General features: G+C 41.4%; 1 protein-coding gene across 9 annotated transcripts in view; it reads right to left on the bottom strand.

Annotated features, from left to right (window-relative positions):
• TENM2 (teneurin transmembrane protein 2) overlaps window positions 1-26603 on the bottom strand; it is a 2339501-nt gene that overhangs the window by 1072982 nt on the left and 1239916 nt on the right. Inside the window, exon 1 of one of the 9 annotated variants that reach the window (XM_075856430.1) lies at window positions 6035-6457. The exons of the other annotated variants lie outside the window; for them this stretch is intronic. Within the exon in view, the coding sequence (XP_075712545.1) occupies window positions 6035-6080 (46 nt within the window). The 5' untranslated portion in view covers window positions 6081-6457. Of the gene's footprint in view, window positions 1-6034; window positions 6458-26603 lie in introns of those variants that run through there. 9 annotated transcript variants of the gene reach the window in all.

The raw sequence follows: 26603 nt of genomic DNA on the forward strand, positions 1-26603 counted from the left end.
GCACACAACCAATGAAGTTCCCAGCACATGTGAATTTCTATAGAAATAGTTTTAATGTTATCCATACCAGACACATTACAATGTAATCTTCCCTGCACACAGGACGGAAAAGCTGCAGAATGTCCGTCCGGAATTTAAGCGCAGAAATTCATAGCTTAATAAAGGAGCAGCAAAGTGGATGAGAATTGATCAAATCTCATTAAGGGCGGGTTCACACATGGCGGAATTGCACTTAAATTCCGCTGCGGACACTCCGCAGCGTTAATCCGCAGCGGAGCCGTTTCTACATTGACTTTCACTTTAATTTAGCAGTGTTCGTTTACACGATGCGTACAATTCCGCTGCGGAGCATAGGCTGCGGAGCGGAATTTGGTGTCCGCAGCATGCTCTGTCTGTTGCGGAGCAGTGGCGGACTCATGGCGGAATTTCTCCATTGACTTCAATGGAGATTCAAAGTTCCGCAATGAAGTCCGCAGCTGTCATGCACATGTCATGTGTGCTGCGGATGCGTCTTGCTTTTTTTACTTGACATTTCTTCATTCTGGCTGGACCTATGTATTTCTAGGTCTACAGCCAGACTGAGGAAGTCAATGGGGCTCCCGTAATGACGGGAGCGTTGCTAGGAGACGTCAGTAAATAGTCACTGTCCAGGGTGCTGAAAGAGTTAAGCGATCGGCAGTAACTGTTTCTGCACCCGGGACAGTGACTACCGATCCCAATATACATGTATCTGTAAAAAAACATATAAGTTCATACTTACCGAGAACTCCCTGTTTCTGTCTCCAGTCCGGCCTCCCAGGATGACGTTTCAGTGTAAGTGACGGCTGCAGCCAATCACAGGCCAAGCACAGGCTGCAGCGGTCACATGGACTGGCGCGTCATCCAGGGAGGTCGGGCTGGATGCCGAAGGAGGGACGCGTCATAAAGACAACGGGCGGTAAGTATGAATTTCTTTTACTTTCACTAGGGAAAGTGCTGTCCCTTCTCTCTATCCTGCACTGATAGGGAGAAGGGAAGCACTTTTCCCGCAGTCCGCAGCAGCTAGTCCGCATCAATTTTCTGCACATTTTGTGCAGATCCGCAGCCGTAATCCGCAACCCGGATTAGGTGCGGCATTGATGCGGACAGTTGCGGAGGAATTCCGCCATGTGTGGTCATGCCCTAAGAGAAAAAGAGGTGCAGGAAACAAGTGCAGCATTTGACCTGCGGTGCGGATTTTAAATCTGAAGCATGTCAATCTATTGCGTAGATGCTGTGGAGTTTTTGATGTGACCTAAATACCCCCGTTTTAGGGAGTGGATAATAACACCCCACAGGTTAATGGCAACTAATGCATAATTGTGATGATGGAGCGATAGGATGGGAACTGACACAGCAATACAATTATTTGCCTTGATGGACAATCATATCTTGATGTGATATATGTGTTTATATGTGTCTATATCTATATGTGTGGCCAGTATTAATAGATGAAGCCCACTGTTATCATTTGAGGCACATTCTTTTATTTACACTGCGGCAGCTTGGGAGTGATTAAGCTATTGCTCTCTTCTTTCAGTCATCTCACATAAAGTGGTGGTAAAAAAAAAAAATTACGAAAAATATGATTCACTTATGAACCAAGATTTATAGCAATTAATTTTAATTTGCATAAGTTCTTGAAACTTTCACTAAATGGATTGAAACTTCATAGAAGTCTAATTAAGGCACATTTAATGTTTTATTTCGAGTGAACAACTATACCAATATGCTTATACTGAACATTGTACAATATACTGAGAAGTGATCAGGTAAGAGTTACAGACTGACAATATCATCCGGATTTATCAGAAAAACAGTGAGAATACGAGATTATACCGTAATATTTTCAGTATTCAAATTAATTGTATCATTTTTTCCACATTTTTCTATATGACCAGTTACTGCAAAAGAATTGTAGTAAAACAAGGAAAATGCTCATTTGTGTCAATTTCCAGCCTTTTTTTAAAAAAAATTAAAAAAGACCTAAATGTCGGCAAATTATAAAAAAAATGAAAAAGCTGTCTGCGCCAAAAGACCATATGTGTAGGATTGACACTATATTCAGCTTCTATTTTGTCTTTCTTATCCTATAAAATGTTTTGATATCTATATATAAAAAGTAACTGATCCCAGTGAGAAACACTGTGTGATCATATTATGAAGCAGCTATATCGGAGAGATGACGGCTATTAGAAATATGTCTCAATGTACGCAAATTCAGCTCTGGAAAAGTAGGTAGAGGTTTAAGAATCTGTACAAATTCTGCCACAGTGAAAACAGCCTTGGTTGAAATGGGCTGCACGATACTAAATAACATTATTTTATCTTGTGCTAAGATTTTCGGTCCAAGATGTGACAACAAAGCCCTCAGATGTGTATATACAATGGCGGTAAGAAGTTGTGATGACAAGAGCTGCATTTCTATGGCGATAAGAGTTCACGTCTAACACCTCTGCTGAACTAGATCACTTGCTGCTTTTCTGAAAAGTCGCAGAGTTTTATTAACATATTAACAACTGCGTACTAAGACATTTCTTGTATCGGCTGTCATTTTTAAGGAAAATCTCTTTGGTGGTCATGAGAAAGTCCCACAAGACCAGATATACGGGATTTATTGAGCATATATTTACAGTTGGTGGAGATCCGGATGCTGAGAGCTGTGTTTGTGAAAAGACACCTTCCTGAGGGTTCCAATTTACAGGACGTCGTATAACACGACACCAGACGTTAACATTGTTTGTCTAGAACCATTTTAATTGAGCGTAAAATTAATTGGCACTGTTTTATGGCTTAGTAATTATTAAGGATCCGCGCAATAAAAGAAATATTTTCGTTTTCGGTACCTCATAATTTTTTGGTCTAGTGTTTTTAATGCTCGCAAAGAATCCTGTAATGATCAGGCTGTTGGTAAGCAGCAGAAGCGGTTTAGTTGGAGCTTTACTGATCTCTCTATATACACACCATATATACATGTATAGATCTTGGATCGCACGCTGTGGTCTTCAGACCTGTCAGCTGATGCTATACGTCTACAAATAAATACTCGTACAGATAGAGGTCAGTGCTTACTTGAAATTGCATCAGTAAAATATCCATCTATGCAGTGCGATTACAGTCCTCTGGGACGAATTTCTCATTTTACCACAAACACTCCTATCATAACTGGTTCATATCAAGAAGTGCTTCTGGTTTTCAGGTTACAAGCAAAATTCACATTACGCTTTCTCTATTTTTATCCTTCCCTTCGGACTCTAGAAAGTTGTCTATGTAACTAGTTTTCTTGAAACTCCCCTATTCGGAGCGAAGTGTGTATTGTTTAACGCTGATTCCTTCGGCAGGACTTTGTGCTTTTTAATATGTCTCCAATGTTAATCAGCCCATTAATGTGGGCATCTGCCTCAAGCCCCTTAATAGCCATTCCAGACGCCTAGTTCATCTTCACTTTGCTTACAATTCATTCTCATTATGTGGGCTGCATTTCAATTAACCCTTACCATAGAAAAATCTATTTTAAAAGGACCTACATGTTAAGCAACTGCTTTAACTAAAAGGCTGCAATTTTAACAGATAAATGAGTCTAAAATGAAGAAAACAAGCAACACATTTAAGGCCAGGTAATGCAGCGGCGTCCTGAGCTGTTCAGCATTAAACACAAAGGCAAGGTTTATTATATTCTTGAGCTTAATCACCCACTCAGGTAAGTGGTAACAGCAGGTACTGTCTTAGCTTTTCCAATGCCAATGGTTCTGTGCCCGTGTATAGTGGCAATGCCTTTCTTTACTCTCTAGCAACATCTACTGGTAAAAGTACAGCAAAGCTTCCACATGGATAGATACCAAGCAGGTGCCTCAATGCTGCTAGGTGACAAATGTCCAGCTAAGTGCTCCTTATTAGAAATGGTCCACGTAGTCCCTGATTGGTTATCTAATCCCGTCTAACAACTGTAATAATAACAGATCATCAAAAACAGAGTATTAAATGTTGTAGATACACAGGCCAGTGATCCTCCAGAATACGAGGATCCTCTATGTCTCGCTGCGTGCCAGTAATGTACCACAGGCTAAAGGAACAACATGTAAACTCTAATGCTGGAGCGGTATGAATGGGTGTACATTTCTATCTATCTATCTATCTATCTATCTATCTATCTATCTATCTATCTATCTATCTATCTATCTATCTATCTATCTATCTCATATCTATCTATCTATCTATCTATCTATCTATCTATCTATCTATCTATCTATCTATCTATCTATCTATCTATCTATCTATCTATCTATCTATCTATCTCATATCTATCTATCTATCTATCTATCTATCTATCTATCTATCTATCTATCTATCTATATATATCTTGTGTGTATAGAGAGGGAAAAAAATAAATATATATATATATATATGCACACACTTATATTTATACATATATACACACAGCTAGATAGTATAATATATATTATACACACATATAAAGAAAATCTATATATATTGACAGTATATGTATCATATTTATATATATATCTACATGTAGTGAACATATTTATTTTACAATCTCTTAATAATAATAGTATGTATAATATATATATATATACACAATGTTAGTACACATTGTATAGCGATTATGATGCAGAAAAAAAAACCCAGTCTGATCACCTTATATTTTGCTTTGGTTGCGTATCCCAACCCCTTGTAACCCATTTACGATGCCAACCTTGACCCTACAAAAAACCTTAAATGCGAGCAAAGACCTGGCGTGACGACTTGGACACGTTTCCTCTCTGGAGCTTCTACCTGTACGGTGTAAAATACCAGCCCTGTGAATTTCATGGAAAGCACAGTTTTGTTTCAGAACATATGGGACGCCATTTGGCTTGTGCGTTACTACAAAATCTAATAATCAGTTGGGAACAAGGTTTTCTATGAACTGATTCAATGCTGAAGTGCCCTGCTGCCTACTGATAAAGCAGGCCCGTCCACACCTGATTGGGTTAATGCAACCAAACAACCTAAAGTGTAGGTACGGAGGTACCAATAGGCGCCCAGCAGCCTCACCGTCAATGCCATCTCATATACATTTAGTCCAAACTCACACGGTAACGTGACATCTGTAAGTCCTATAGAAAGTGCAGCGTATCATGGGAGTATAATTCCATCTCTTGTTCTTGCATGCAATGAAAGCCTGATAGGATTAGAGGACAATGCTGGATATTCAGGGAGAAAAAAAATCAATGGGTGCCTTGAAAGCTGGGCAATCAAGATAGTTTTTGTGAACAGCGCTACGCTGGGTCAACTCATTTATCATGGCATTCTTACATATGCCAAGTGCCCTATGTATATCCAGCTGCCACTAATGCCCAGTGCATACAGAATAGAGAAGGCATTTTGATACTTTGTGGGATGGAAATTTCAGCGCTGGCAACCGTTCCGGAAAACAGAAGAAGAAAAAAAAAAGCACGACAAAAAAATAGTAATGATGTATAGCGGGCATCTCGCCTAAGTTTACCTCACAACTTCAGCCCTTCACATTAGAGATAATGAAAAATACGTCCAGTCGCATAAACGGCAATTCTCAAGAAAACTTCATTTTCCAATCACCATTAACCTAGTGCCCCAACAGCATGGTGCCCAAAACTAGAACACATCTAATGCCACCACCACCGGGGCATTCATGACAGATGGCACCCACATTGCTCATATAAGGGAAAAATATTCACATTCTTGACTGAGAATTCAAAGAAATAGCAATATACAACGCCTACTACCAGAAATAATGTGATAGAGACGGCTGTGAATAGAAGAAATGTCCTGGATATAGAATGCAATGCTTCCTAGGCAACTGTGTGCCAAGTCGCCATAATATGCGGTTTCAGTATTGTGCGAGCATGACAGAGGCTGGACGGGAGATGTGAGCGTGTATCATCCCACTGTAGTCTATGGAGAGAGGTATGGTGCCTGCTGCAGGCGCTGACTGGAGAAATGCAGACACAATGCCGCCGCTTCTGCCACCTCTTACCTGCCTCTGCCGTGGGCTTCCTTCCCTTGGTAGCCGGCTGGAGCATCGCTCTCCCTCCTGTCACCGCCACAGTAATAAGTCCTCAAGGTGCAGGCGGGAAAGTGTCGCTCGCTCTCTCGCTCGCTATGCGCTTATCCCCCGTGTTAGTAAATCCCTTGTACAGGAGGAGCAGGAGGGATGTGACGGCGCCTCAGTCCTGTGCACAAGTGAGAGGGAGAAGCTCGGAATACGAGTGAGAAGCCTCACACATGATGACAGAGCTCCGGCGTGAGCAGACAGAGGGACGAGTCACTGGAATGTGACAACACATGTGAATCAATGCCGAGCCCGCCGCACATAGGTACAGTACAGAGGAGGGGACAATGTGCTCTCCACACACAGCCCTGCCCGCTGCCAGCACGCCTTATCTTATGCCAGCCGAGCGAGCACCTTACACCACTCAGCTCGTCACTACTACTACGGCATTATTAGCACCGCACCGTTATTCTAATGCCACTTGTGCCTGGCAGGCGCTACCTGGTCCCTCAGGGGCTATTTACTTCACCCTCCTCTATATATACCCACACACAGGTGTAGTAGAGACGAGTTTGGGATCTCCAAGACTAAGGTTCCCTTTCAGGATTGCAGCTGAATCTATTATGTCAAATGCAGCAATTCAACTAATATATAGATCAATATGTTGGCAATTTGCAGCTTCTCATATGAGTGACAGAAAGTTGTGAGATGAAATGACTGCCAGTCCCCAATGGGTACAGTAAAGGCTGCATAGCTCTGTTTAGTATATATGATATGTTATTGACACATTGCATTTCTATATGTCCTACATTCTCAATCTGTGGTATAGGTATGCCAGGGGTACATGCCATGTCTCTAGGGGTACTCACACTGTCACCACTGCCTGGGGGGCACTTCAGTATCATTGCTATGAGTAGGGGGCACTTGGCTCAGAAATAGTGAAAAACACTGATTTAGAGAGGTGATACTGATACACGCTACATCTTCTATCAATAGTAAAGTGAGCTGGGCATGTACACAAACACACACACGCGCGTGCACGCACACACACACAAACACACACACACAAACACACACACGCGCGCGCACTACTAACATTACATACATATATATATAAATAAACACATTACAAACACCATATTTTATAAATATATTATATACACACACATGCATTACATACACTGCACACACATATATTCACCTGTATACATTACACACACATACACACAATTACAAAAATCACATACACCATATTGTATTTATACACACACACATATATATATATATATTATATTATACACACATATATACATTACATACACTGCACACATATATTCACCTTGCACCAAAAAGAAGAACCAAGGAGTCTCTAAGTCAAAAATTACATAATCTTTTTATTTGACAATATTACACTGTTTACAAAAAACAAGTTTCTAAAAATGAATCACAAATAAAAGCATGGCCGCCACATGGGTCAATATACATCAGATATGGTCATATATGTAAAGACACATTACAGTATACCTCAAAGACAACAATATAGGTAGTGTGATGTAAATAGGATGAGGTATACAGGCTACAGGTAATATGTTAAACTGCTTCAGGAAAACGGTAAGAGGGATGAGACTCCCATGTATGGAAAATGCAAAAGAGAACAGGACTGAGAAACAACGTGTTATAATGTCCAAAAAGAAAAGCTCAAATATGTGTAAATATCGGGGAGTTGTTCATGCATATATAAGAGAGCCCAAATACCATGAACCAGCAAACACTGAACCAAGGAGCACTATCAAAGTACTAACCCATGTAGCTGAGACTCCAAGAATGGCGGCCGGCCCCAACGCGTTTCGGCTTCCGCCTTCCCCCCAGACGAAGGCGGAAGCCGAAACGCGTTGGGGCCGGCCGCCATTCTTGGAGTCTCAGCTACATGGGTTAGTACTTTGATAGTGCTCCTTGGTTCAGTGTTTGCTGGTTCATGGTATTTGGGCTCTCTTATATATGCATGAACAACTCCCCGATATTTACACATATTTGAGCTTTTCTTTTTGGACATTATAACACGTTGTTTCTCAGTCCTGTTCTCTTTTGCATTTTCCATACATGGGAGTCTCATCCCTCTTACCGTTTTCCTGAAGCAGTTTAACATATTACCTGTAGCCTGTATACCTCATCCTATTTACATCACACTACCTATATTGTTGTCTTTGAGGTATACTGTAATGTGTCTTTACATATATGACCATATCTGATGTATATTGACCCATGTGGCGGCCATGCTTTTATTTGTGATTCATTTTTAGAAACTTGTTTTTTGTAAACAGTGTAATATTGTCAAATAAAAAGATTATGTAATTTTTGACTTAGAGACTCCTTGGTTCTTCTTTTTGGTGCAATATATTTTGGGAGTACAGTCGTAAGTTATAAGGGATGATATACATAATTTGTGCCAGATGATGCAGCATGTATGCCCTGTATATAGGATTTATTTTTACATATATTCACCTGTATACATCGCATACACATACACGACACACATAGACTCCAATACATACACACATATTTACATTACAAATAGCTACAGCATTTGGTTCTATAAACATGCATATCGTTCACTCAGTGTAATATATATATATAAGTATATCTACACACACTATACACTATAAATTCTATACTGCGTGTCATATAATCTAGGCACATACAGTAAAGTGAGATCATATATTTTGAAGACCAACCTCCACATATAGAGTGTGTATATTTGTTTTTATCTGAAGTATCTTTGATCTGTATTACACCTGCTAGAAATACACATGACAATATCTCTCCCTGATCTGTATAAACACATACAGTATAAGACACAGACCTATATAGGTGGAATGCTTCTTGTAATATATATTTGACCCTTTCAGTACTCCTGGCTGGGATCCTGCACACAACTATGAAATACATATAAATGGGGATCCTGGGAGAGGACTGATATGGTCTCTACAATGACAATGCATTTCCAGTTGTTAGTTACTAGACTCTGAGAATCTCACTGTGCCATCTCATGCAGTAAGCCTGAGGTCCTGTAAATACATTGTGCTGGCGACTATTGATGAAATCAATCTTCACATCCTTAAAAGAATCCGTTTTTTAAGTTGGTCTCCCTGCGTTGCATCTATTCAGTCAAATCCTTCATTTAACAGCACTCACAAATGTCAGAGACTCATTAAAAACACAAGACATGAGGAAGAGAATGGACAGATGCACAACATTCAAAGCTTGTCAGCTTTTATATAAGGAGCTGCATGCATATTTCAGTTGGTCTTTGAAGCAAAATCACAATGGTGTACCATCGGCTCGAATTATTCTATACAAAACATATTCATTATGATATTTCGTCTTCAAAATGCAGAACTGTCAACTTTACAAAATGAAATGAGGGATCGGGAAAGCTTCTGTTTCTTGTTATTCGACTGAACTCTCAGAGCAACATTGCAAGAATCGTTTTCTAGAAGGGAGACACGCCATTTCATCAGTGTCAATGGAAAAATGTGTCCTGAAGTGAATGTCACCAGCCAGGTAAGAGAGGCCTCTTCTCTCTGTCAGTTAGCGGTGCCGGCCTCAGATGACGAGTTGCTTATGGATAATAACAAAAATAAAATTCAAAAAATATATCTATATATATATAGATATATATTTCTGCCCCTGTGAACTAGTAGGACAGATAAAAACGTAATTTAATCATATTAAACACTAATTAACTAGAGCCCCTTCCCTACAGAAGGACATTTAGCCCCTTCAAACTTTTTTTTTTTTTTTTTCTGTCCTGTGTGGACTTAGATACATGGTTTGCGCTGCTTATTTGCTTTGCATTATATTACGTTTTTGTTTTTTTCATTATCCTGGACTTCCTAGATTGAACTAGGAGGTGTACAAGGGAGCTTATTAACCCTATGCTTGCTTGCAGCCTGCTATTGAATGTTTTAGCTTGTTGTTGCATTAATGCACATTAACCTATTCCTCCCTCTAGGAATTACAAGTTAGCGTCCCTTAAGACGTGCCATGTGTTGGGACGGAGGTGCCTTGAGTTTTCAGCATTTATCAGATTTTTGCTGAGAAAATTTGTATTTGTATGAAGAGGAAGCCTCTTCCTTTGTTTTATGACTGAATCATATTCTTTAAAGCATTTTCTGTTTGGAACGAGGTTCCTTTAGTTAGAGGTGCAGTAGAAAAGGGTTTGCCTCTCTTCTGCTCCAGTTCCCACTATTTAGACTAGGCATAGTGCTGCACTGCCTCATTGAGCGCAACTATCACTTGGGTTTATACTTAGTTTTTGCGGAACCAGATACGTATTTTTTCTTTCTTGGTAAAATTTCTAATTAATCTATTTCTTAGATGTCTTCAGCAGGTTCTGGCAACAGAGGTTGGAAGGAAGCTCCTTAGCAGAAGCAGCCGCCCGCCAGGGAAAGAGCAATATACTTAAGACATATGGGAGCATGTCTGCTGTTTAACAAGGGTCTGTGGACCACCCCAGCTGCGGTTTTTAAAAGAAAAACAACCTCCAATTGAGAGCACTGTAGCTGCAGGGATTGTGATATCTCCCTGCCTTTTAGCTATGAACTTTATAAGTGCCACGATCGTCGCCCTTGTGACCTTGCTGGCGAACCATTTTTGCAGGATGAGCTGATGTGATTTAAGGAGAATCCAGAAATCTATGCTGAGATGAAGGAATCAGTCTTCCTCCTATCAGGAAATGGGCATGGGCAACGCCCCAGTCAATTTAGCATTCTAATAAAATTTTAAAAGAAGTATATCCGGTCAAGGGACCAGGATGTTGTCCAGGGGGAAGCTCAAGTTTCCACCTCTAGGGGGCCTAGTGCCTTCAATGTGAATGAAGCTTTGAAAAAAAGCTATGATGGCAGAAGTGGAAACATCTTGAGTATGGTCCATGTTTCCTATGGATGAGGTACAGTTAAGCAGTGGGGTCCTCTTCCAAAGATTTATATGGCTATCACCAAGGTTGTCCAGACGTACTATTGTGACTGCTGAGGTCAGGTCAAATTTTCAAGTGTGCACTTTGAAGGGCCTAATCTGCTGAACAGGGCCATTGGCACTATGCATCTGGCTTTGAATAACACGTTTGTTGGTTTGGCTCCTACCTGGCACGATAACGTTGCCTCATCCTATAGCTAAGCGAAGTATGCCTGATTGCAGAGATTGCACGACTGTGGGGATGGCAGGTGTCGACATGGAAGATGGGCTTGGAATCCCTGGTTCTATTGACTTCTGGAAATCTCCAAAGCTTAACAAAAATAGATCCTTCAGATCCAAGTAGATATAGATGTCATCAGTTTAAGGTAAAGTTGTCAGACAAGACTATGGTCCTATCTACCACTGGTAGATGTTCTTTCTGGCTTAAACTGTGAGTCACAGTTAATGCTTCCAAGTACAACCTCTGTGAGTTAGAGTATGAGTCAAGTACACTCTTTGGCTTCGAGCTGCTTAAAATCATGGAGAGTTTCTCTGACAAGAAGGGATAATCATTACCGCAGTCCTTTAAAGGTAGACATAGGCTCCTCAAAACGTGGAAAAACTTCCTCTGATGCCACAGAAGTCAATACCGAGTCAGATCAAGGTTCCATAGAGGGGGATTAAGAGGCTCCATAGCCCTTAGCAAAGTCAATTTAGGATGGCCGAGCAGTCTAGGGCTCTGCGTTAAGGTCACATTCTCCCCTGGAGGTGGTGAATCATATTCCATTACTGACACCAGAAAGCCCAAACTCTAACGCCATATCCCATCCTTTAGGGGGCGCCTCCAATTTTTAATTTTTTTTTAAGCTGGCAATGTATAACCTTTCCTGGGTTTGAAAATCATGCAGTCCGTCTATTCAACAGATTTTCCTTCGATTTCTTCGGGAAGATTTCTTGTATTGCTTCTTTACATAAGGTCATACTGGATGTCTCCTTTCTACAATTCCTAGAAAGGAAGATCCTAGAGGAGGTCCCTAATCCTGGGAGAGGAACTGGAGTTTATTCTCCTGTAATTCTAGCTCCTAAGTCTTCAGGCAAATGAAGGAAAGTATAGACTTCCGATTCTTTAGGAAGAAGATATTCAGATTGGAGACAATCAGATCCATGAAAAGGAGATTTCATGGCCTCTCTGGTCTTGAAGGCAATTCACAGTTCTTCTGTTCAGGATTTCTTCAGCACCTCACACCTTTTCTAAGGTGGTGTCCATTATAGCTGCCTGTAAGACCACAGGGGATATCTGTGGTTCCGTACCTGGACGATTCATCTGATGCTCCATCTTCAAACTACTGTCCAGTAACTTCAATGCGGTTGGATAAAAAAGTTGTCAAAAGTCGTATATTGTTCCATCAAGAATAAAGACGTTCTTAATCTTTGTCATTAATTCCCAGGAGATATTCTCTCCCTTTCTCCCGCTTGGCGGGAAAGAATCTTGGCAGAAGAGGCTCTTATGTTTCAAGTCAGCAGCTGCAGAGGCCGTTCTTTGGGCCTCCGCGCACTCGCGACCCCTCCAGAGAGAGATCCAGAACCTAACATAACGCAACCCAGAGAGGCTAAACAGTAGGTTAGTCACTCTGTCACCCTGTCTGGCACCCTGTCATTTTAAACTCATGATTTCATTAGATGTGGTCTATATATTTAATCCTAAAGGAACTCAAAGCCATATTATATACTTTGAAAGTTCAGGGGAAAGCAGTCCGTGTAAAGTCGGACATCATAACTTCAGGCAGGGTGGCAACCGATCACCACCCCTTCTTAGGGACGTGGGAAAGATCTTGACATGGACTACCCATCTGTCTGCTGTACATATTCAAGACTGCCTCAACATTTTTGCGAAGTCTCGCAGTCCCAAGAGAAATGTCTCGCAATCTAGATATCTTCAAGCAGATCACCATGATGTGGGGAGTTCCAGAGAATGATCTCATGGCAAACAGGTTCAGCACCAACGTGGAAACATTTATCAGCGGGACAATTCCTTGGCAGTGGATGCCCTATCCATTTCTAGGAAGGTCAGGCTGGCCTACATTTTCCCTCCGGTTTCCTTGATACCAATGGTATTGATCAAAATCAGGCAAAAACATGGCTGCGAAAAAGGAGTGCATGTCACTTGGGACGTTTTTGGAGCCGTTTTTCAATGACTCTATAGAAAAACAGCTCCAAAAACGGCCGTAAAAAACGCCACAACAATCGCGACAATGGCTTAAAAAATGCCTGAAAATCAGGAGCTGTTTTCCCTTGAAAAAGGTTTAGTATTTTCAGATTTTTTTGAGTTTGTGTGTGCACATACTCTTAGGGCTCATTCAGACAAGCGTGATTCTCGTCCATGTGCTATGCATTGAAACAACGCACAGCACACAGAACCATTCATTTCAATGGTACTATTCACACATGCGTGAATTTTCACGCAGCGAGTGTCCGTTGCGTGAAACTCACTGCATGTCCTATATTGGTGAGTTTTCACGCACCTAGTCGCCCATTGAAGTAAATGGGCGCGCACAAACCACGGACAGCACAGAGACGTACATTCGTGTTTCACGCATCAATTACATTGAAAAACAAAATTGTTTGCAAGTGCGTGAAAAACGTGCCACACGCAAAGCACACTGATGCAAAAACGCAATGCATGCGGACAGATTTACGTGTGTTTTTTTACACGTATAAATCTATCACGCTCGTGTGAATGTAACCTTAAGATCTATTTAACTTGGAGTAAGAGATCAGGAAGGGTGAGCATTTATTGTTTCCTGAAAGGAACAAAAGCTTAAAGGAACAGTGTCATCACAAATAATTTTTTTATATGTTAAAGATGTTAGTGCTTTAATAAAAACGTTTATATTCATTTGTGTGTTTGTGTTTTACTGTTTCTTATTTTTACACTTTTTCTTCCCTATGGGGGCTGCCATTTTTTGTTCCATTTCTGTGTGTGTCGATTAACGACACACACAGACATGGAATACGGCAGCCACAGTCCCATAGGGACTGCGAACGGCTCCCGTCCCATTGACTGCCGTGTACGGCGTCTGTGTGGGAACTGCGCATGCGCCGCTCCCACACAGTCCTATTCGAAATTGGCGCCGTCCGGCGCCATTTTCCTGTGGACCGGAAGTCGCGGCCGGACAGTAATATTACTACTTCCGGTCGCGGCTTCCGGACTTGTGCACATGGAACAGCGTCAGCAAACGGAGCGGACGGGCCGGAGGGAGCCGCGGCGGCAGGAGCAGGTAAGAGATTTCAATGTATGTTAGTGTTTGTGTGTGTTTACTACTGTATGTAAACCTACTACACTGTGGGTTACCTCAAAAAATGGCGACACACAGTGTGGGAGGTTAAACCTTTCAAACCCCTCGTTTATCTCGGCACTAGCCAGGATAAAGGAGGGGGGGATGCTGAGAGCTCACTAGAGCGAGGGCTTTTAACCCAATGTTGCAATGCTGCAATTTTGGGAACTAGCTCCATCTAGTGACCAAAAATGGGTAGTATTATAAATTAGAAATAATTTATAATATTTCCTGACTCGCGAAAAAAATAAAAAAAATTTGAACAATGTTTAATCACCCACACACTAAATGTTTAATTTTTTAAAAAAAAACATGTTTTTCTGGCAACACATTCCCTTTAACCCCTTCCCTCCGCAGCCATTTTTCAGATTTTCACTTTTGTTTTTTCCTCCCGACATTCCAAAAGCCATAACTTTTTTATTTTTCCATCAATATTGCCGTATGAGGGCTTGTTTTTTTGCGGGACAAGTTGTAGATTTTCACAGCACCATATTTTGCACCATATAAGATAGTGGGAAATGAGAAAAAAAAATTATGTGGGGTGGAATAGGAAAAAAACAGCGATTCCTCAATCTTTTGGGTGTTTTTTTTTACGCCATTCACCATACAGTAAAAACAGCATGTTAACTTTATTCTGCCAATACGATCATAGCGATACCAAATTGATATAGTTTTCTTTATGTTTTACTACTTTTACAAGGAAAAACTGATTGTTAAAAATAAAATTTTAGTTTTGTCGCCATATTCTGAGAGCCATGACTTTTTTATTTTTCCGCCGATTTAGCGGTATGAGGGCTTATTTTTTGCGGGGCGAGCTGTAGTTTATATTGGTACCATTTACCTAACAGCAACCGAGGTCGCAAGCACCGCATAACCTTATCCTTGGACGTAATCCGTGTCTGAAGAAGGTCGAATGTATAGACCGAAACGATATACCTAATTTTGGATTACTACTTTTCGCTATATGTGAAATAAAATATCACTTATTGCATAATACCTTGGAGTGCTGAGTTCCCATTTTTTATTGTTAGAACTCTGATCTACCTAATTTTTCTAGAGCACATTCTACTAGAGCAGTGTCCACCGCTTATAGATAAAGTCTGAACCAGCTGGATCAGAATTGCTGTGCAGCTTGGAGCTCGCACTTAATATTTATCAACCATTATAGGCTGAATTTATGGTTCTCCGAGGAAACTGCTATGGTGCGGTCAATTTTCAGTTCCACCAGACAAGAGGGCCCTCCCTGTGTGGTTATTTCTTGCTAAATCCCCATTATTAGGCTATGTTCACACTGAGTATTTTGGGGGAGGAATATCTGCCTCAAAATTCCGTTTGGAACTTTGAGGCAGATATTCCTCTCCCTGCACGCCGATTTCGCGGCAATTATCGCGCCGTTTTTCGCCCGCGGCCATTGAGCGCCACGGGCATAAAACAGCGAGATATACGCTTTCTCCTGCCTCCCATTGAAGTCAATGGGAGGTCCGAGGCGGAAGCGCCCGAAGATAGGGCATGTCGCTTCTTTTTCCCGCAAGGCAGTTTTACTGCTCGCGGGAAAAAGACGCCTACGCCTCCCATTGAAATCAATGTGAGGCGTTCTCGGGCCGTTTCTGCCGAGTTTTGCGACGCGGTTTCCGCGTCAAAAAACTCGGCAAAATACCCCGTGTGAACATGGCCTTATGCTGCAGGTATGACGCAAGGGAAGTGTAGATTTCTAATGTTATACTGTTTTCCCTTAGTGCTAACAGCAGCACAAGCGTCCCGCCCTAATTAAGGCTACTACTTTATAATAAAACACAAGGTGTGAGGGGCTAGACATCCTTCTGTATGGAGGGGGCTCTAGTTAATTAGTGTTTAATTCGATTAAATTAAAAATTCCATCTGTCCTACTAGTACACAGGGGCAGAAATACCCCTTTATTGTGCTGCTGTTAGTACTACGGGAAAACAGATTAACCTTTCAATTTAATGTATATATATATATATATATATAAAATATATATATATATATATATATATATAAAATATATATATATACAAAAAGAAAGCTGCACTGCTTCAGTGTTCGGGTGCAACTCAATCCTCCCAGACTCAGGCTACGAGTCCAACGGTGCAGACAGCAAAAAAATAGAGGCAGCACTCCAAATTGTGAATAAAAATGTGGTGTGTCTTAGGCTGGGTTCACACGTGGCGGAATTTCACTTAAATTCCGCTGCGGACACTCCGCAGCGTTAATCCGCAGCGGAGCCGTTTGTCCATTGACTTTCACTTTAATTTAGCAGTGTTCGTTTAGACGATGCGTACAATTCCGCTGCGGAGCATAGGCTGCGGAGCGGAATTTGGTGTCCGCAGCATGCTCTGTCTGTTGCGGAGCAGTGGCGGACTCATGGCGGAATTTCTCCATTGACTTCAATGGAGATTCTAATTTCCGCAATGAAGTCCGCAGCTGTCATGCACATGTTATGTGTGCTGCGGATGCGTCTTGCTTTTTTAACTTGACATTTCTTCATTCTGGCTGGACCTATGTATTTCTAGGTCTACAGCCAGACTGAGGAAGTCAATGGGGCTCCCGTAATGACGGGAGCGTTGCTAGGAGACGTCTGTAAATAGTCACTGTCCAGGGTGCTGAAAGAGTTAAGCGATCGGCAGTAACTGTTTCTGCACCCGGGACAGTGACTACCGATCACAATATAGAGCAACCTGTTAAAAAAATTGAAGTTCATACTTACCGAGAACTCCCTGCTTCTGTCTCCAATCCGGCCTCCCAGGATGACGTTTCAGGCTAAGTGACGGCTGCAGCCAATCACAGGCCAAGCACAGGCTGCAGCGGTCACATGGACTGGCGCGTCATCCAGGGAGGTCGGGCTGGATGCCGAAAGAGGGACGCGTCACCAAGACAACGGCCGGTAAGTATGAAAATCGTTTACTTTCACAAGGGAAAGTGCTGTCCCTTCTCTCTATCCTGCACTGATAGGGAGAAGGGAAGTACTTTTCCCGCAGTCCGCAGCAGCTAGTCCGCATCAATTTTCTGCACATTTTGTGCAGATCCGCAGCAGAATCTGCAACGCAGATTCTGTGCGGCATTGATGCGGACAGTTGCGGAGGAAATCCGCCACGTGTGGTCATGCCCTAATTCACCCCAGCAACGTTTCAATCCAAGTCAATGGGATCGTTCTCAAGCACCAAGTGACATATAAGATTGGGTATTTATACCCCGGTGTTACAGTTAATCAATTTACAAATTACATATGCTAATGAATACAGAGCAATACAAAAACATATAATAATCCATCATTGTACAATATATCTAAAAACAAAAATTGCTGTCAAAATCATGTGCAGTGGATAATTTGTAGTAAAGTGCAAATGGTCCATGCCATAACAGTAGATGAGGCTATAATGGCGTTAATAAGCATTCACAATGAAGCTGAGTGTGTATATCCTAGTACATAGTGTAATAGCCAACAGACAGTACTCACCCCCTGATGGACACACTTTACATGGTGAATAGACGCCATATCGGCATCTCTACTGCGCATGTGGTACAAAGTGAATAAACAGACGGAAGTAATGCGTGTGCACACAACAGTCTGAGGGGTTATGAAAGGTAGAACAGTACGGCAAAGGAGAGAAACAGTTGGGGGGAGTGTAGACTAGTACCAGGTTACAGAAATGGCAGCATGAGGCAGCGGACGCCATCTTGGGGAAGAGAAAACACTGTGGCTATAAATAAATGTAACTTTTTGATGATATTCTAATTCATTGAGAAGGACTAGTATATATACACTAGTATATGCAGATTTCTCTTTTTTTCATCTGCTCTCCCACGCTTCCATGGACTGCAGCACTCCACTATATAGGCAGGAACTATAGCACTGTTCATGCTAAGCTCCCTGTATCAAGAATAGAATGACAGAGCTACCAGAATGTAACTCTTCACAACTACAAAGATTTAATAATGCATATTATATCCCATTCATAGTCTGAGGAAAGATAGAATAAAATACCCTATTAGCAGAGCACACCCCAAATTAAAAAAAAATTGCACTTTGTTCTGATAATCTCATGTTTCTGGCAGCCAATTTACAGCCATCTCAAGAGATCCCTGACTGATTTTGCCAGAGGGAAAGATGGATTTGCACTGAACGGCCATTTATATGATACATGGATGGCCTGAGTGTGCCAGAGTATGGCTCATAGAGAGAATCCCAAGGGGGGACCCCTTCAATGATGTCCATATGCCCTAATAGGCAAGTTTCTTCACATTTTTCTGTTGTGGTTTTCCATAAAGAAGGACTACAATAACAAAATGACACGGCTGTGAATAAGTCCAATTCAGACTATGCAGTTGTGTTCCACTAAAGGCATACTGTGTTTCCTTTTCAAACTGAAGCATGCCCAATCCCTTGTATTTTTGTGTGAGGGTATGTTCACACGCAGTGACCAAAAACGTCTGAAAATACAGAGCTGTTTTCAGGTGAAAACAGCTCCTGATTTTCATGCATTTTTGTAGCAGTTCGTGTTTTTCGGGGCGTATTTTACAGACGTTTTTGGAGCTGATTTTTAATGGAGTTAATGAAAAATGGCTCTAAAAACGTCCCAAGAAGTGACATGCATGTCTTTTTACGCGCCGTATTTTGACAGCAACGCGTAAAATTACGCCTCGTGGGAACAGAGCAACGTAAAATCCATTGCAAGCAATGGGCAGATGTTTGTAGGCGTATTAGGGGTGTTTTTTTCAGGCGTAATTCAAGGCGTAAAATGCCCGAATTACGTCTGAAAACACCACATGTGAACATACCCTTAGTTCTACGGCGTTATCCAACAGCAAATATAATGGCAGTAAGCACAACATGTAAAAACCTCGATCTTGGTAGTTTTATAAGTTACTGCAGTGTGTTATACGTCCTAGAATTGCTGCTTTGAAAAGTGCAATGTCAATAGTGGCAAAATGACTTGTGTTAACACACAAATTATGCCATGCTATAGTACTCCCTGCCGCATGATTATTTCAAAGTATGAACCTAGCACAGGTTTCACACGGCTGTAATACTGCCCGGGGATCTACGGTAAGTCCACTATCTGTAAACAGAACCTTGTTAAGAGACTTTGAATTGTGTTTCTCCACAGATCCATGTGATGTGACTGAAGACACTACTAGGAAAAATAACTGCTGATAGTTATGTGCAATAAAGCAACTCACACATCTTTATAGTGTGGCTAGAAAAAGGCCTTTGTGGTCAGTAAATCTAAGCAGTGTATTGGGTGCCACCATATTTGCCCAAAGCTGACATTAGTTTCTTTAAGTACTGTAGAGCTGAGAGTGTTTTTATTTTTTACTTCTATATAGACCAAATCCAGTATAAGCTTCTTAGATGAAACTTGTATCCATCCTAGATATGATACATAGCTAGCTAAAGTGAAACCTCTCAAAAGCCTCTTTAAGAAGACCACAACCTTAAAGGGGTTTTCCAAGATAAAATGAATATGTGTTAATGCTTGTAATTTATTAATGTAAATACATTTGTAATATACATACATTTTCCAAATTGGCCCCGTTTCCAGATGTTGCCGTGGCGTACTTGATGGGTGACGTCACTCTCTGGCCACTGTGTTGATCTTCAATTATTTTCCGGGTATACGAGACGTCACTTGTGACGTGCCGTGTATGGGCAGTTCTGTTGTACTGCCTGTAACGCGCCTGCACGGTCCCTGCTGTTATCTCGAGAACATCAGGGACCTCGAGAACAGCAGGGACCACGTATGCGCGTTACGGGCTGTACAACAGAACTCCCCATACACGGCACGTCAAGAGTGACGGGTTGTATACCCGGAAAAGAATTGAAGATCAACACAGCGGCCAGAGAGTGACATCACCCGTCAAGTACCCTGCGACAGTATGTGAAAATGGGGCCAATTTGGAAAATGGAAGTATATTACAAATGTATTTACATTAATAAATTACAAGCATTAACACATAGTCATTTTATCTTGGAAAAACTCTTTAAATAGAAACTAACTTTTGAAACAACTTATGCTAATCTAATAGTATACCTGTTATAGATAAACTTTGTAATTTACTTATTGTTAAAATGTAGTTTTGTTCATGCAAATTCTGTGTGAAGTTACTGACACTAGGTGTCTCCCTTCCTGTAATCTGCTGTCCACCCCCTTTTGTCAAGCAAAATCCATCATTGGTTACAGAGCAGAGGAAACGCACCGCAGAAAGTGGGGGGATGTCTCTTCACTGCCTGCCCATAGAAGTCTATATAGAGGGTAGGGGCAGCATAGTGAGAAAGATATACAGAGACTTGCTGCAGCTTCCTGTTAAGTGTTATAACTCAGGCCAGTGCTGGATTCTCAGCTACACTGGTCTGTACTGCTGTATATGCTGTATAATCTACACGTTGCTGCTGCAGCTTCTGTATATGTGATAGAGACAGGAGAGCAGGATTCACCTCTTCTATGTGTGCAGTGTATAGAAGACATGATAGCAGTTAGGCTCCGCCCACTAGCTCAGAGACAACTGAGAATTAGAGCTAAAGCCTGCAGAGGGGGAATCGGATAAAAAAATGCCACATACAAGTCATATAAAGGCCTAAAATAGTCTTATTCCAGATGTACACACACGACAGCCTATTCTGAAATGTTAGGTAAGATTTAAGCAGACCAGATATCTTGTAATGGATTTTCCATTCCACCATATATTGTGCATAATGGCCATCTTCTTTGTGAAGACCACCCTTCTAGAGGATCACTTTGCAATGAGATTTTGGGTGGTCGTCTCAAAAATGTTTCCTGTAGTTACTTAGTTTGAAAAAAAACCATGTCCATCAAGCTTAAAGGGGTTATCCCACCAGAACAACTTATCACCTATCCTAAACGCCCGAAAAATCGGAAGCAGAACGCCTCCAAACATCTGCCCATTGATTGCAATGGGAAAAACGGCGTTCTGTTCTGATGGGCCGTTTTTTTACGCGGCCGTTTTGAAAAACGGCAACGTAAAAAAATGGCCGCGAAAAAGTAGTGCAGGACACTTCTTAGGACGTTTTTGGAGCTATTTTTCATTGACTCTATTGGAAACAGCTCCAAAAATGCCCACGAAAAACGCAACTAAAATCGCGAGTGGCTTAAAAAACGTCTGAAAATCAGGAGCTGTTTTCCCTTGAAAACAGCTCCGTATTTTCAGACGTTTTTAGTCTAGCGTGTGAACATACCCTAAGGCCGGGTCCCCACATTGTGTCAACCTGCAATGGAATTCTGTGTGGAACTTCCGCAGCATTTACAGTAGCAGCAAAGTGGATGAGATTTCGAAAATCTCATGCCCATGCTGCGGAAAAAAAAACGCAGCGTAAACGTTAATAAATTGACCTGCGGTGCATGTCAATTTATGCTGCATTTTCATTTATTTTCTGTTGCGGGTTTTCCCCTTAAATTCAATGGGGATGCAAAACCCGCAACAGAAAGCCGACTGTTGCAACTTTAGCGCCGGAATCGTGGCAAAAATAAATAAATTATACTTACCCAGAATTCCCTGCTTCTTCCTGTAGTCTGGCCTCCTGGGATGATGCTTCATCCCATGTGACCGCTGCAGCCAATCACAGGCTGCAGCGTCACATGGCTTGCTACGTGATCCTAGGAGGCCGGACTATGCGCAGAAGAGAGGGAGGGGGTTAGTATAAATATTTTGGATTTTTTCTACCACTGCTTTCCGTAGCGAAAATTCCGGCCGAAAAATCGCACCACAACGTGGTTCCAGCTTTTCGGACGGAATGTGCTACGGGTTCCAGGTCGGATACACTGCGTCGTTTTTACACAGCATATCCAACCCGTGGGAACCCGGCCTAACACTAAAAGGGTTTATAAAAAATCTGCAGTTAAAGGCGTTGTTCGCATTATATTTGTTCAATTTATATATTTATAAGATAGGAAATTATACAGTTTTATAATAGTTTTATAATATACTAGTACATGTATTTAAAATTCTGTCCACACACCTAATCTTATTTCAGTGCAGTAATCTCTGTTTAAAAAAAAAATTAAAGATTACAGATTAGTCCATAGTAATTCTTACAAAGAGGGAGGACCCCTCCACATTTAGAAATTTACACTCTGAATTGCACATCAAATCCTTCCCACGATGGGTGTTTAACATCATCATTATCCCATTGGATACAAAGATGCATACGCTCACTGGAAAAAAACTTAACAAAAATTAATACAGCCTATATATAGGCCAAAATTTCCTCTTCAAAAGGAGCGCTATTACTGTCTGTGACCAAAAGAGGGCACTATTACTGTGTGAAGGCGCAAAGGGTACTGGATGTGTATGGGGGATTAGAGGCTTGTTAAAAACAATTTGCCACGGTGCGCTTCCTGGGCCACATGAGTTGTGCCCCTTTACAATCATCGATATTTGGGAGGCATGGTCTATATACAGCAGCATCTCATCATGTCTGTCAGTCTATATACAGCAGCATCTCATCATGTCTGCCAGTCTATATACAGCAGTGTCTCATCATCATGTCTGTCAGTCTACATACAGCAGCATCTCATCATGTCTGTCAGTCTATATTCAGCTGCCTCTCATTATCATGTCTGTTAGTCTACATACAGCAGCATCTCAGCATCATGTCTGTCAGTCTACATACAGCAGCATCTCATCATGTCTGTCAGTCTATATACAGCAGCATCTCATCATGTCTGTCAGTCTATATACAGCAGCATCCCATTATCATATCTGTCAGTCTATATACAGCAGCATCTCATCATGTCTGTCAGTCTATATACAGCAGTATCTCATCATGTCTGTTAGTCTACATACAGCTGCATCTCAGCATCATGTCTGTCAGTCTATATACAGCAGCATCTCACCATCATATCTGCTGTCAGTCTATATACAGCAGTGTCTCATCATCATGTCTGTCAGTCTATATACAGCTGCATCTCATCATGTCTGTCAATCTATATACAGCAGCATCTCATCATCATATCTGCTGTCAGTCTATATACAGCAGTGTCTCATCATCATGTCTGTCAGTCTATATACAGCTGCATCTCATCATGTCTGTCAGTCTATATACAGCAGCATCTCATCATATCTGCTGTCAGTCTATATACAGCAGTGTCTCATCATCATGTCTGTCAGTCTATATACAGCTGCATCTCATCATGTCTGTCAGTCTATATACAGCAGCATCTCATCATCATATCTGCTGTCAGTCTATATACAGCAGTGTCTCATCATCATGTCTGTCAGTCTATATACAGCAGCATCTCATCATGTCTGTCAGTCTATACACAGCAGCGTCTCATCATCATATCTGTCAGTCTATATACAGCAGCGTCTCATCATGTCTATCAGTCTATATACAGAAGCATCTCATCATGTCTGTCAGTCTATATACAGCAGCATCTCATCATGTCTGTCGGTCAATATACAGCAGCATCTCATCATCATGTCTGTCAGTCTATATATACAGCCGCATCTCATCATCATATCTGTCAGTCTACATACACCAGTATCTCATCATGTCTGTCAGTCTATATACAGCAGCATCTCATCATGTCTGTCAGTCTATATACAGCAGCATCTCATCATGTCTGTCAGTCTATATAGGGTCACATCTCATGATCATGTCTGTCAGTCTACATTCAGCAGTATCTCATCATCATGTCTGTCAGTCTATATTCAGCAGCATCTCATCATCATGTCTGTCAGTCTATATACAGCAGCGTCTCATCATGTCTGTCAGTCTATATACAGCTGCATCTCATCATGTCTGTCAGTCTATATACAGCAGCGTCTCATCATCATGTCTGTCAGTCTATATACAGCTGCATCTCATCATCATGTCTGTCAGTCTATATACAGCAGCGTCTCATCATGTCTGTCAGTCTATATACAGCTGCATCTCATCATGTCTGTCAGTCTATATACAGCAGCGTCTCATCATCATGTCTGTCAGTCTATATACAGCTGCATCTCATCATCATGTCTGTCAGTCTATATTCAGCAGCATCTCATCATCATGTCTGTCAGTCTATATACAGCAGCTTCTCATCATGTCTGTCAGTCTATATACAGCAGGATCTCATCATTGTCTGTCAGTCTACATAAAGCAGCATCTCATCATCATGTCTGTCAGTCTATATACAGCTGCCTCTCATTATCATGTCTGTTAGTCTATATTCAGCAGCATCTCATCATCATGTCTGTCAGTCTACATACAGCTGCATCTCAGCATCATATCTGTCAGTCTATATACAGCAGCATCTCATCATGTCTGTCAATCTACAGGGTGGGCCATTTATATGGATACACCTAAACAAAATGGGAATGGTAGGTGATATTAACTTCCTGTTTGTGGCACATTAGTATATGGGAGGGGGAAACTTTTCAAGCTGGGTGTTGACCATGGCGGCCATTTTGAAGTCGGCCATTTTGTATCCAACTTTAGTTTTTTCAATGGGAAGAGGGACATGTGACACATCAAACTTATCGAGAATTTCACAAGAGAAACAATGGTGTGCTTGGTTTTAACGTTACTTTATTCTTTCATGAGTTATTTACAAGTTTCTGACCACTTATAAAATGTGTTCAAAGTGCTGCCCATTGTGTTGGATTGTCAATGCAACCCTCTTCTCCCACTCTTCACACTCTGATAGCAACACCGCAGAAGAAATGCTAGCACAGGCTTCCAGTATCCGTAGTTTCAGTTGCTGCACATCTCGTATCTTCACAGCATAGACAATTGCCTTCAGATGACCCCAAAGATAAAAGTCTAAGGGGGTCAGATCGGGAGGCATTTCTTCTGCGGTGTTGCTATCAGTGTGTGAAGAGTGGGAGAAGAGGGTTGCATTGACAATCCAACACAATGGGCAGCACTTTGAACACATTTTATAAGTGGTCAGAAACTTGTAAATAACTCATGAAAGAATAAAGTAACGTTAAAACCAAGCACACCATTGTTTTTCTTGTGAAATTCTCGATAAGTTTGATGTGTCACATGACCCTCTTCCCATTGAAAAAACTAAAGTTGGATACAAAATGTCCTACTTCAAAATGGCCGCCATGGTCAACACCCAGCTTGAAAAGTTTCCCCCCTCCCATATACTAATGTGTCACAAACAGGAAGTTAATATCACCAACCATTCCCATTTTATTTAGGTGTATCCATATAAATGGCTCACCCTGTATATACAGCAGCATCTCATCATCATAGCTGCTGTCAGTCTATATACAGCAGTGTCTCATCATCATGTCTGTCAGTCTATATGCAGCAGCATCTCATCATGTCGGTCAGTCTATATACAGCAGCATCTCATCATCATATCTGTCAATCTATATACAGCAGCATCTCATCATGTCGGTCAGTCTATATACAGCAGCATCTCATCATGTCTGTCAGTCTATATACAGCAGCATCTCATCATGTCTGTCGGTCAATATACAGCAGCATCTCATCATCATGTCTGTCAGTCTACATACAGCAGCATCTCATCATCATATCTGTCAGTCTATATACAGCAGCATCCCATCATGTCTGTCAGTCTATATACAGCAGCATCTCATCATATCTGTCAGTCTATATACAGCTGCATCTCATCATCATGTCTGTCAGGCTATATTCAGCAGCATCTCATCATGTCTGTCAGTCTATATACAGCTGCATCTCATCATCATGTCTGTCAGGCTATATTCAGCAGCATCTCATCATCATGTCTGTCAGTCTATATACAGCAGCGTCTCATCATGTCTGTCAGTCTATATACAGCAGCATCTCATCATGTCTGTCGGTCAATATACAGCAGCATCTCATCATCATGTCTGTCAGTCTACATACAGCAGCATCTCATCATCATATCTGTCAGTCTACATACAGCAGCATCTCATCATGTCTGTCAGTCTATATACAGCAGCATCTCATCATATCTGTCAGTCTATATAGAGTCACATCTCATCATCATGTCTGTCAGGCTATATTCAGCAGCATCTCATCATCATGTCTGTCAGTCTATATTCAGCAGCATCTCATCATCATGTCTGTCAGTCTATATACAGCTGCATCTCATCATCATGTCTGTCAGTCTATATACAGCAGCATCTCATCATGTCTGTCAGTCAATATACAGCAGCATCTCACCATCATGTCTGTCAGTCTACACACAGAAATATCTTAGCATAATTTCTGTCAGTCTATATACAGCAGCATCTCATCATGTCTGTCAGTCTATATACAGCAGCATCTTATCATCATGTCTGTCAGT

Source organism: Rhinoderma darwinii, chromosome 3, assembly GCF_050947455.1.
Source record: "Rhinoderma darwinii isolate aRhiDar2 chromosome 3, aRhiDar2.hap1, whole genome shotgun sequence".
Lineage (NCBI taxonomy): Eukaryota > Metazoa > Chordata > Amphibia > Anura > Rhinodermatidae > Rhinoderma > Rhinoderma darwinii.